The sequence below is a fragment of the Haplochromis burtoni genome, unplaced genomic scaffold (assembly GCF_018398535.1).
Source record: "Haplochromis burtoni strain Fernald_Lab_line unplaced genomic scaffold, NCSU_Asbu1 Contig_187, whole genome shotgun sequence".
Classification (NCBI taxonomy): Eukaryota; Metazoa; Chordata; class Actinopteri; order Cichliformes; family Cichlidae; genus Haplochromis; species Haplochromis burtoni.
The window spans coordinates 341,230-354,160 of record NW_024582548.1 but is presented as its reverse complement, the minus strand read 5'-3'; the positions used below and the strand labels follow the sequence as shown (position 1 = coordinate 354,160).

General features: G+C 37.9%; 1 protein-coding gene across 1 annotated transcript in view; it reads left to right on the top strand.

The window, feature by feature from the left end:
• Nucleotides 1–12,931, top strand: part of LOC102298450 (transmembrane protein 266) — a 46,410-nt gene that overhangs the window by 27,858 nt on the left and 5,621 nt on the right. The window contains exons 4-9 of the mRNA XM_005934550.3: nt 4,427–4,581; nt 5,971–6,044; nt 7,189–7,245; nt 8,648–8,786; nt 11,140–11,255; nt 12,105–12,300. Of these exons, the coding sequence (XP_005934612.1) occupies nt 4,427–4,581; nt 5,971–6,044; nt 7,189–7,245; nt 8,648–8,786; nt 11,140–11,255; nt 12,105–12,300 (737 nt within the window). The remainder of the gene's footprint in view (nt 1–4,426; nt 4,582–5,970; nt 6,045–7,188; nt 7,246–8,647; nt 8,787–11,139; nt 11,256–12,104; nt 12,301–12,931) is intronic.

Sequence of the window (12,931 nt, the reverse complement as noted above, 5' to 3'; positions counted from 1 at the left end):
TACACACACAAACATCTACTATTTACCTATTTAATAAGATAAATTGGATCACTGAAAAAGATCAGTTGTTCATCTCGATTTAAAAAAAAAGTATATTGAAATATTGACAACAAAAAACCTGCTGTAGTGTGTGACATGGTTAATTGTCAGTATGTACGGGTGGATTAAAATATGAATGAAAAACAAACGTGGAGTATTGGCAAAGCAGCTTGCTAAACTTATTACACTTAGAGATTCTCATAGATGCTAATCTGACCCTACACTTGGTCACCTTGCCTGTTTATTAGACTGGACATAATCAGAGGTACCATCCCCTCGCCATTCATTGTCAAAGCTGTCCTTACTAATGTACTAAATGAGTTAAATTTAATCTTGTATACATCATACAAATTGGCCAAGGTGGTTAGCAGGGCAAAGCTGTTACAATCATCTGTTACAAAGATAAATCACTGAAACTGCTTTACTAGCTATGCTATGCTAGCTGTGTTTCTACAAAAAGTGCAGATCGTAACTGATCTCACAGCACTGAGAGCAGACCCAGCGACAACTTGCCTTGCATGTGCAGAAAAAAAAGGCTCTTACGTTAATGTTGTTAATGATATAACAACATTATATCATTGTCATTGTCAAAGGAAGACAGACACACACTCAAAACAGAGAGAGCTGCAGTCTCTTACGAGATTAAAATAAGCACAGCTTTCAGCCAATAACTGACTTCAGCCACAAGACGGCAGTAATGTAGTGGCTGGATGCACATATTGACAGGTGAGGAGCTTTATGACAGCACTGTCTGGGATGAAAGGAGAGAGACTGCTTTACTTTGGTATATTTTCATTTATTTCTGTTTTTAGATTTGACAAGGCCTTGTTTATCCTTTCAAAACTATATACTTGCATTGCTTGAATTGACAAGAATCTATTGTACTTATAATTATTTAATAATTACTTTAAATGAAACAAGTTTTGCAGATTTATTGTCATTGTTTTTTTGTTTCATTTCTTATTTATATATATATATATATATACATATTTTCTTCATTTTTTAACAAATATAGTGATGAAAAGTAAGATCGACCTTCAAACTTTAAAAGAATAGTTGCTTTGCATTGTATACACCTAACATGAGCAGCAGTGCACAGGTTGCTAGAAGAAAAACTTGCATTGCATGGAAGAAACTAACACACAAGGATCAGTGTTTTGGAGATAATATTTGTTTGCTACAAGAGCAAGTTCTGTTTGTCTGTTTTGGTCTTAACTGCAAACAGACCAAGTAAAAAACAGTTCTGTCAACTGAGCTTTCTCTGTCAGCTTCTTTAGCTCAGTTTCATTATGTTACTTTAGGTTTAACACTTTTTGGGAAGCCTTTTTTGTTCTTATTGTAGTGTACTTAATTGCTATTACATTCACTTCTCTTGTATTCTATTCAGTTCAATTCTTATTTATACAGCGCCAAATGACAACAACCATCACCTCAAGGCGCTTTATACTGTAAGGTAGACCCTACAAAAATAATAATAATATAATAATAAGACTTCTGGAACAACTTACTTAGGACAGATGAGACCAAAGTGAAAATATTTCATATATATAAGGCACAGTGTCATGTTTGGCAAAAACCAAACACAGCATATCAGCTCATACACCTTATACTAGCTGTCAAGCACGGTGGTGCAGGGGTGGTAATGTGAAATTTGAGGCCATTTGTCCACCAGTTGAAGGTTGGCCAAAGTTAGGTCGTGTAACAGGACAATAATCCCAAACACAGCAGCAAAGCTACAACAGAATGGATATAGGTGTAATAGGGCCTTAAGAGAACTGTACATAAATGAATGTCCACCAGCCTCAATGAACTGAAGCAATGTTGTAAAGAAGAGCGAGCAGGAATTCCTCCATAACAATGTAAGAAATGTATAAATTCATGTAGAAAATGATTGCTAACTAACGGTGGTGCTACAGGATATTGAATAATGAAATGTACTTGGCTGTTCACATGTCTGCACAGAATTTTGTTAAAACTTTCTTTCTCTCGTAACTGCATATTTAGCCATGGTAAGTAACAAGGATCAAATCAGTTACACAGGATAAGTGAAATCAACTGTGGGTCCCTGATTGAGTTTGGTCAAAACTGCACAAAAATTTTCTTTAGATAATTTGCTCAGCGTGTCAGATTATGATGTATATTTATGCAAAATCTCCAAAAGCTTAATCAGTTTGTCAATTTCCTATTTTGCACATTGTGATTTGAGCTCTCTAACTCTGAGAAACTTTATGGCCTTGAAGGTGTTAACACTAACTCCAAAACAACTGAAAGCACATGTATTAAAAATATGCATCACAAATACATCAATATTTTCTTATCGCAGGATGCCCAGGTGTTCTGGCATATAGGCTGATACACATAATGGCATCATACCTGGCATCCACAGAGTCTCTGCAAGACTGGTGGTGCAGATTTTACACCATCTGGAGCTTGCACACTTGTGCCACCCCACCCAGTGCCAAGAAGATGATTGCTATCAGCATGATTATGCCTTTATTACATTAGCCGTGCATTGTTTACAGACTTGTGGCTCTACCCATGCCAGGCTGTAAGGAATACTTTTATGTGAGAAGGCAGTGGGAGGGTGGAGTGATCAGCTCGACAGCTGCTAAAAACATTTTCCTCATTGCTACGTAAACGTGCCACTGCGGGAGGAAATTATAAAGAGGGGCCCTCTGAAAATGCTTTTGTTAGGATTTCCTTCTTAAGGGATATTCTTGATTTTACTGTGAATAATAATTTTGCAGGTTCTGTTTCAACACTTGCACTTGATCGGATAACCAAAAATACGTGTGAAGTGAGTATATAGTATACACTATATACTTGCCTCAAAGATTTCTGATAGTAGATGATAAAAATGGACTTTTATGCTTCAAGTACTCCTAGAGTTCATTAATATCATCACTTCTAACACAGCATTTAAAAGAAATAATTTCAAGGATAGACAGAAATTCCTCCAACATTTTAAAACAGGGAAAGTGGAGAGTTTAGATATGACTTCTGTGATGAATGTAGCAAATTCATTTTGGAGCTATGGTGAAAATGGAGCCATTTTGCCACCGTTGCAGCTCATATTAGTGGCATGCCAAGGAATGAAGACATGATCAGAGGAGGGAAATGCTCTGCCAATGTCTGCCTCTTCTATGCCAGAGCATGGGGAGAAGGGAAAGGTGGTGGGCAGTGCCAACTTTCCATACCAGCTGGAGAGCTGGTGAAAGGCATTGTTTCTCTCAGCTCCTATCAGCCCTTGTAGTAGCTGATCTGTATGACCATCCCACTATTTCAAAATAGAATTAGGCTATCTCGCCAGACACACTAGTGGCCTAAATGCTGATTTCTTACAGTGAAAATAAAGCTTAGTCTGAAATGTATTGAAATGTTAATCTGTCATTTTATCTTAAACATAAACCAGTCTGTCTGTTTTTAAATGATATGACAGACTATCATTTTCTATACAGTAACATTGATGTTTTATTTAAACCTGTATGCCGTAGCCAAAGAAATAGGCCACAGACACTGGGTTATTAAAATTAATTACATTTTTTTCCCTTCATTCCACACCACATTTAACTTATGTCCCAAGCTAAACATGTGAAATCATTCCTTCTTAGCAGCATCCTCTACAGTGACTCCCTTCATCCCCATATAAAAAGGAGGCCATCAGTATTCCACTCACACTGCTGATGGTCAGAACACTAGTTCACAGAGCTTCACTGTCTTTTTCTCTGTCAATGCTCCCTCTGAGTACACTTTTCTTTGGCCATCACTACCAAACTTTGGCCAGATTTAAACAGACATCACCTTTCATAAGTGTAAACTACCACCCTCTCTTGGCCATGTCGGGGAGTTCAGCTGTTCATATTCGTATACCTACTGAAATATAATTACTGGGGTCATGCAATCAGTCACAGAGAGTTCTGCAGTCAGAAATGCAATTCTAAATGGTATATATAAACATGATATGTACACATATCAGTACTTTATTTTGTGCTATTTTTTTTAACATAAATTTTCATTTCTACCGTGTACATTAAACAGTTAAAGTAGATAAAAGGATAAATCTACACAGTCAAAAAGTCAGTGGCTTTGGATCCTGGTTTAGCTCAGTGCATTGAGCGGGTGCCCATGGGCCTGGGTTCGAGACCGACCTGTGGCCCTTTGCCTCTTGTCTTCCCCCTTTTCTCTCTGACCCCGCTTTCCTGTCATTTCTTCACTGAATCTAACAATGAAGTTGATAAAGACCCCAAAAAAAGGCAGTGGTTTTTATTAAGGGTTCGGTTGTGGTTTTACAAGCTTCTGACTCTGCTTTGGTATTTAAATTAAAATCGTAAATGCTGGTTGAAATTTACGTTGCATTAAAATATCCCCCCCTTCCTTGTCCCTTTAGGTCCAACTGGCTGAAGCCGTGCTGTGGGCGTCGAGTGGCCCTGTGGCAGGTCTGTCTGCTCAGTGCTGGCTTCAATTGCATCCTGGTGGCCTGCGTTATCCTGGTGGTGCTTTTCCTGTCTTTGGAGCTGCTCATAGACACCAAACTCTTACAATGTAAACAGTGTGCTTTTATTTGTCCCGTTTTAGCCGGTACTATTATGTAAGGAAAAATCTGCTGAGCATGCATATTCTTATCCATTAATACACAGTGTGACGTTCATAAAACACTTGGGAGGCATATAGTAGCAGCTCCACTGGAGCAGTGGGGAGTTAAACAGTTTAGTGTCCTCGAGAATTAAACACTGATGCTGTGTCTGCACTGTTCCCTACCTTCTGCTAGGATCACATTAAGGAAATATAGTTTCAGAAATATATAAGGTGTGCCATTATTTTTTTTTATTATTGTTTACACTGGACTTTCTCTATACATCAACCTGGGCAGTCATCGCTGCTTTGCAGCCTAAATGTCTTTAAAGGGAACCCTGTTAAGGTCAAGCAGAAGTATAAGTAATGTAAATAATGCATTTAAAGAAGCTGAAACTATCTTCACTTTACTGAGCTTCAAAAGAAAAGGGCTTCTTCCATATTACTATAAACAGCTATGATATTATAATAGGAGTTATTTTTCTACAGAATAAGTACCTGTACCAGATACTTGATATTTTTACTTATATTGAACTTTCGCTTGTTGTATCTGTGCTTTTGATCAAATAAAGCCTCTCAATATATCTTCCAATAATGCCATTATGAAAATACATGCTGCTGTTTACAAAGACCTAATTTTCCATTAAAATAAATGCATATGACTTAGATTGTGTTTACAGTCATGGTCACATATTGTAGAGTTTACAGTTACACAATACGTGCAACTCTGAAATCTGGCTCTTATACTATTTCACCTCAGTATGTATAGTAATTTATTTAAAAAAAACAAACAAAAACAACAAAAATAACCCCTGTAAAGATCCATTACATTTATCGTAGGTGCCATTGAAACTATTAGTAATTTTCTGTTGAACTTCTTGTGATAATGTCCACATTTAACTGTATTTTGTGTGCATTTTCGCTGTTTGTGTAGTCCTACTACACAAACAACTTGTGGAGCTGGACAATAAATGGTTATGATGGAGAGTGATGGATAGAGGTGATAATGAACCAAGATTCTTGTCAGTGGCAGCAGGCAGCCATCCTCATCGATTACTGGCCAGCGTCCAGCTCTGTTGATACTCGAGTCTCGCTGTGGGGACTGCAGGACTCTAGTCACTTTAGATCTATTGTAATCTAGTTCTCAAGTCCACTACCTGCCCCACAAGAGAAATAGCAGATGGGCAATAACATGGGATTGGGCAAGAGAGTGCAGAAACATATTAGTAGTATAGGAAGTGGGTATGCTGGTAGCACAGTGAGTTAATGGATGGACATGATTACACCAATTAGTTTTCTTACACTGTGCACCTTAAGGACAGTGCAAATAAACATTTATTCTGTTTCCTCTCTAAATAGTTTCCAATGCGTTCCAATTTGCCAGCATTATCCACTGGATCAGCCTTATCATTCTGTCACTCTTCTTCTCAGAGGTAAGATCTGTATATTATTCTCAATTACGTCACATTTTGGTTCCATCATTAACATAATCTCTTTTACTTTCCGAAATCTTTGCTCTTGGGCCAACGTAATAATCACAGAACGTTTAAATTGCAAAGATTCACTAAGATCTCACTTTTCTTGTTCATTTGCAATTAAATTAAACCAGCTAAACTATGTAACACCTCCATATCTGCAAACCAGGTTCAAACCTAAGGGAACTAGAGTAGGTAGTTGCTACCATTTATATTCCAATATTGTCTAGTCTTGATTAAGCTATAGCTTAAAAATGCTACCTGGAAGCAGAATCAGAATTAAATTTAAGCCATTGTTTGATAAAGTAATGTCTTTTCATTACTTTGTGATTATGAAAATAACATAAAGAGGAGAATATGGCCTAGAGGCCTCCACTCCAGTGCAAACCAATTACCCTGACAGCCTCAGCCCCAATGCCCTAACCCAAACTTTAATTACCGGTGAGCCAGCATGAGCAATAATTAAAGCTGAGCTTACAGAGCAGTGGGGATGGGGTTACAGTGATGTGATCCATGCACACAGGGCACCCACTGGCATCACAGAAGAAGAGGTGCACCAGCCAGTCCCCCTGCACCAATCAGAAAACACAATTCTTACATGTGGGCGGAGCAGCTGCTCGTCTCACCTGATACCAGCATTATTGTCTAACATGTGCTCCAGATGATGGATTAGCAGGACCACCTCTAGCTAATTAGAGTGTAAATCAATGTCCCTGCTTAACAGTGTACTGCAGCTAGCCACATTTTCCAGAGCATAAGTAGAATTTGATATGTGTGTATGTGTTTTCACAAATTTCATGCCATATTTCCATCAACAGAAATAATTATGCAATAACAGATTTACCACAGAGTATTATCAGCGGAAGGTATCATGTAGAAGTGCAGTAACTAAATACCTCCACTGAGATATTTAATGTAAATGTAATTTATATATTTATTTTTGGATACTTTTCTATTAAGAAGAAAATACTTTCTTTCCCATATATTAGAAAATTAGCAATTTTTGGATGTAAACATGACTTAAAGGAGTCTTTCACATCTATCAGCTTGCTGCCTCAATTATTCATTTCAAAATATCCCTTTATCTCTCTGTGTGCCTCAGACTGTCTTCAGAATTGTTGTTCTTGGGATCTGGGACTACATAGAAAACAAAGTTGAGGTTAGTACTGCTATACCGGCAACTCTTCATGTCAGATTTTAGTATATTATGTTTAATTCAGTTTAATCTGAATATTTATTTTTAACGTTTTCTATTTTTATTATTTTTAATTTAGCCTCTGGTTCTTGCATGGTATGACCATACTGACCTTTCCCACTTAAACACACTTATTGACCTTCTTGATGAAGGTTGATGGAAAGATTGTATAAATAATAACATCAAGGTAAACATGACATTTCTACATGCTAAAAACTCACTAGCTGGAGGTTAACAGAAACACTGGAAACATTTGAAAATAGCTGGTTGTGCCCAAGGTAAGAAAACTATACCAACCATACAAAAATAAATGAGATATAAAAAGGTTGTTAGCAGCACTGACTCATGCTTATGTGACAACTTTTGAACCTTTTGACAGGGCCACAGCCTGCTATCTGTTTTCACCAGTAGTGCTAAGCTGTGTCAGCCAGTTTCTGGTAGACAGATGAGAAGTACGATCAGAACGTTAAATTAAATACATTAAAAATGAAAAATTGATAGCGTGTGGTTATTCTCTTTAATGCAATCTTCTTGTGGAGCAATGCGTCATTTGCGACAGATCAAAATATAGCATCCTTTGCTATTACTAATCTCTCACTGGATGCCCTATTCCAGTTATTTGCTGTTGTGTGTTTCTAGCTGCTGGTATTCCTACATTAAAATCGATAATCTTTAACTCAATTTAAATTTTTGGGAAAAAAAGGAGTCACAGGGAATTGGTTTTAGTGAATAAAGTGGGTGATATACAATGATTGTGTTGGTGTGTCCCAAAAAATTGGGTGCCCTTTATTGCAATCTTACTGAACTTAATGCTGGCAGTATGACACTGGAGGAGGAGTTCATGGGGCACAATTCCATTAATTTTGAAGAAAATGAAGTGCACATTTCTGGCTGTTCTGGGACTTTTTTCATTGAAATCTGCAGCTTCCACATTACACTGAAGGTAGTTTGTTGGAGCCACAGTTTCCTTTCTGTTTGTTTGTTGAGGTCCATGGTGAAAATGCAAGTGCACTGAAAGTAGTTAGAAGTGACTTACGGGGAGCGATCTAAAAGTAGTCGAGAGTCGTAAGAGGTCGCTTTAAGGCATGGTAGTTTTATTTTTGTTTGTGATCGCATCTGTTCATGTCAACTGAACCTCAGATAGAATTCAATTAGGTAAATAAGGACTTTACCAAAATGTTAAAATATGCCTCTGAAGCAAAAAACTACATACATCCATGAATAAAATCCACATATAAGTATTATATTTGAGTCTCGCTAAATCAAGACCATAGAACTGGGGTCAGGGGTTGAGGGTTAACGGAATGGAGTTATGGCTCGTACGCTGAACTTGTTTTAATTCTGTATTTACTTTTGTCCCAAAAAGGTGTTTGATGGTGCAGTTATTGTGCTGTCCCTGGCCCCAATGGTGGCATCCACAGTGGCCAATGGGCCCAGCAGCCCCTGGGACGCCATCAGCCTCATCATCACACTACGCATTTGGAGGGTCAAGAGGATCATTGATGGTAAGGCAGACAAAAACTCTTTTTCCATCAAAATCCAGACTCAATTTCCAGAAATTTGAAAGTGACACATAAAATTCACACAGCATGCCAGTGGTCTTCTTCTTTTTTTTTTCAAAGGGGTCACACAGATGCAGCTAAGTGACCCCATTCTTTCCATGATTATACAAATTATTTGCGATTCAGAACAATACAGCTATTGATCATTCCTCAGAGTAAATTGCTTCCACTCTGCTACTCTAACTTGTATTGATTGCAAGTGTCTAGCTAAGTAGATTCACAGAAGCCATAATGAATATAGTGGTTGTTCTCTCCTATGCTAATATAGACTGGTTCGATATCCGCTCAGAGGTCACCCTCATGACGGATCTCTGAATGCATACAGGATGAGGTGCATGCAGAGCACATAGGAATTCAGTGTACAGTTCGTCCATGTCCAGTATTTTAATGTAAATATGTGTCTGTTGTTTTCTACAAAGCTTTAATACAGAGTTTAGGGAAACACACACCCACACACTCTATTTCTTTTTTTTTTTTTAACATTAACGTGCAGCTGCTCACGTGATTTCTAGGGAGGGAACATGTGATTTTCCTGGCGCACCTCAAACTACTAGGGAAAAAAAGTGAACACAACCCAAAAAATATAAAGTTAAAGGACTGGCTCAGTTATCACATGACAGTAATCAAATCTTTGGAAAAAAGAGTTTGAGATATAAAGTGGCAAAGTTTGTGCAAGAGTGAATTTCACCACAATTTGTCATGATCATCAGGTAATGTTAATCTCTCAAACTTTTGAAATTAGTTCTCTAGAAACAAAACAACCAAAAAACACAAAAAAATCTCCATCATTATCAGTTTGACTCACCAGCGCTTGAACACTGCTTAACAATGAACCAGGAAGGTTAAGTTGCTATTTTTTCATGCTGAAAGTAAGCTAGAGGTTGGTCTAAATCACTGAATATGAATTATCTATACTTTATTATAAATGCCTAATAAGATGTTTTTGATTTTCTGCATTGACCTCTGATACCAAAATTTGTAGTACAGATAAACGTCTGTAAAATACAAATCCAACAAGCTATTATGCAACACCTTGAGCAAAGCATATGTATATAGTGTGTACATAATATATAATGAAATGTAATTAAAAAAAAGAAATGTAACTTTTGGTTGTAGCAGATTGAAGAGAGAGTTGATTTTATGGCTTCAATACACAAGGGATCTGTGAAACATGTGAGTGGAGAAAGTGCAGCAAGGAATCTGTGAGGATTGTGGATGTTTTCATGCACTGATTGTGTTAAAATGCACTTATTCTACATCATGTAACCTGACATACAGTCTAGAAAATTCTAGAAAATGTGTTTATTTTTCATGCATTCACCAATTCCATGCAAGGCACTGGCCTGCCTTTAGGTTCAGTGCCTGGGACACTGGGACAGAGGCCAGGGCAATCAAACCACCACCAACACTGGACTCTGAGAAGTTGTCGGATTAATTGTGGTGTGAATTACACTGTTGTGCAAGTGCTGGCAGAAACTGTCACCACAGCTGTGGCACACACATGCACACACAGACACTATAATCACATAACCAACCCTGCTAAGCTTGTAAATGCACAGTGCCACACAAATGTATTGCATTGTGTAGCTAAATAATTGAAGCTCTGATTGAGCTTTTCATGCTGGTTTGATTTCTGACTGAACTGACCCCATCTAATGTCTTCTCCTGTTTGATGTGTGTGCGCGTGCGCAACATTACTATAAATAGATACAAGGAGCATGTGGCGATGGCTGTGTGCTTTGCTCAGCTACTCTCTGTAGCAGAAGGCCTAGTTTCATTGTCATCTCAGCATGTTCAGAAAAATCCTAGTGTGTCCTTGTGACTAGGACCCATAGAATTAATGATTATATTTGACAAGTTTATGCCACTCATTGCAGGATACGCAGCATTAGCATGTGTGATATCATGTGGCAGACTTACAAATGTGACAAAAAAAGGTGTAAAAGACTGATTGTCTTCCAACTGTGTTGACAGCAGCAGTCCACAATTATTCTCACCATTCTTTTTTTAGGTTCCTTCATGTCCTACTCCACAAAGTGTGTCATGTATAAATAAAATACAAATTATAGGAAGAGCTGTTACTGACTGACAGAAAAGCAAGAGTTATTAAAGGTCAATGACACAGGGTCAAGAAATATCTCTGCCCTCTGACCTTGATGTGCTTGATGTAAATTGCCTTAACTAACTGAACCAGCTCTGTTACCTGCGACACTTTTGTTAGTAAGTCTTAATGCCTCTTTATACATTACAAATATTTTCAGCCCATTCTCGTTCTCACCCTTCTCTCCAATTTTAGCGTATGTGTTACAAGTCAAAGTTGAAATGGAACTGGAGATCCAGCAGTGTGAGAAGACCAAGGCTGTGAGAGAGGAGCAGCTGGAGCGTCTCACTCAGATTTGTCAGGAGCAGGCTGTGAGTACCAACACATCTGAGATTTACTTTGCATTACTTACTTTTAATTGATGTGGAAAGGTTTTCTAATGGTGACTTTACAGTACAAAACTTTGATGGTCTCATTTTCTGTAGTAGTGCCTGTGTAAAACTCGAAGGACATTAACTGACAAGAATAGAGCTTTAAAAGCACCTTGGATGCAGGCACAATAATTTGTGTTGGCTAATAGCGCATGTAGTCGTACTGCATTGTATTGCAATGAAGAACATTTATTTTAACTTTAGACGCCATGGATCTAGCTGTCCTTTTTAAACTCTTTACTGCACTAAAGGACTGATTAAGGATACACGTTGTTCTTGGTCACATAAGCGACTGTAAGTTGATCTTTCACCAGAAGAGGGCAGCAAAACATCACAAACATGTTTCCTGCTTACCTGATTCGGATCAGCGGAAGAAAATGGAAACACACTCTGACACTCCCATAATTATGATGAAGACAGTTACCAAATTCTGGTTCTTTAAAAAAAGGAGACAGTATTTCACTATTTATAACCAGGTATCACCGTATCTGTATAAAAAAATGTTTGCTTGTTTCTACTTTTGTGTACCGAATTTAAATGTATTCCAGAAACATGCTTTCTTTTCCTGTTTTTTTTTCTCTTATTCCTGCACCACCTCATCCTTCCCTGTCCTCTCTCTTCCCTTTCTTCTATTTTGTTTTTGTCTCATTTTGCTGTTCTCCAAATTTTTTATCGGGCTTCAATTTTCACGTTCCTGCACTTTCTCAAACTACTTGCTCACCCTTTTCTACAACCCCCTGTGACTTTCCATATTTATTTGTGTTTTTCCTCTTCATATTTATTCTTAAGTTTGAGATCAGGCAACTGAGGGCACATCTGGCCCAGCAGGACCTGGACCTTGCAGCAGAGCGTGAAGCAGCCATGCAGATCCACCATGTTTGGGACAAACAGGGCAGGAATTTTCAGGTTGTGGAAGGTTTGCCTCCTGGGGAGTCTGACGATGAGGGTGGTCAGAGAAACCCCAGGGAGCCTCATGTCACTTCAGGTATAGTATAGCTTTTAAAACTGAGCTTATATCAACTGAAGGGTGTTTGAATTGGTTATAAAAGATAAATTAAAAAACTGAAAATGACTGAATCAAAGACTAAAATCTGTAACTTCAAAAAATAGCACAGTGGTTAGCACTGTTGCTTCATAGCAAAAAGATCTGAAATCACAGGCTGGCTGGTGAATTTTTGTGTGGACCTTGTTCTCCCCATGCCAGCATGGCTCTGGCTTCTTCCCACAGTCCAAAGATATGTATATTAGGATAATTGGGACTTCTAAATTGGCTTTAGGTATGAATGCTAGTGTCAATGGTTGTATCTTCATCTGCCCTGCAACAGACTGGTGAACATTCCATGCTGTGTAGTCAAATGTTTGTGCATGCTGGAGGTATTTTCCCTCTTTGTTTTGATCAGTTTTGGGGGTCATTACTCGAAAAAAGTAAAATAAAGTAAAATAAAGTAAAAAAAAATTGTTATGCATATTATAAAGAACACTCCTCTTAAAGTTGTGCAGTATGTTACTTAATTACACCCAAGAGAAAGACTTACGTTAACGTTACTTTCATCTTATTCTGTAAAATGACCTGAAACTCATTGTCTTATAATTATCAATTAACAATATAAACCTTT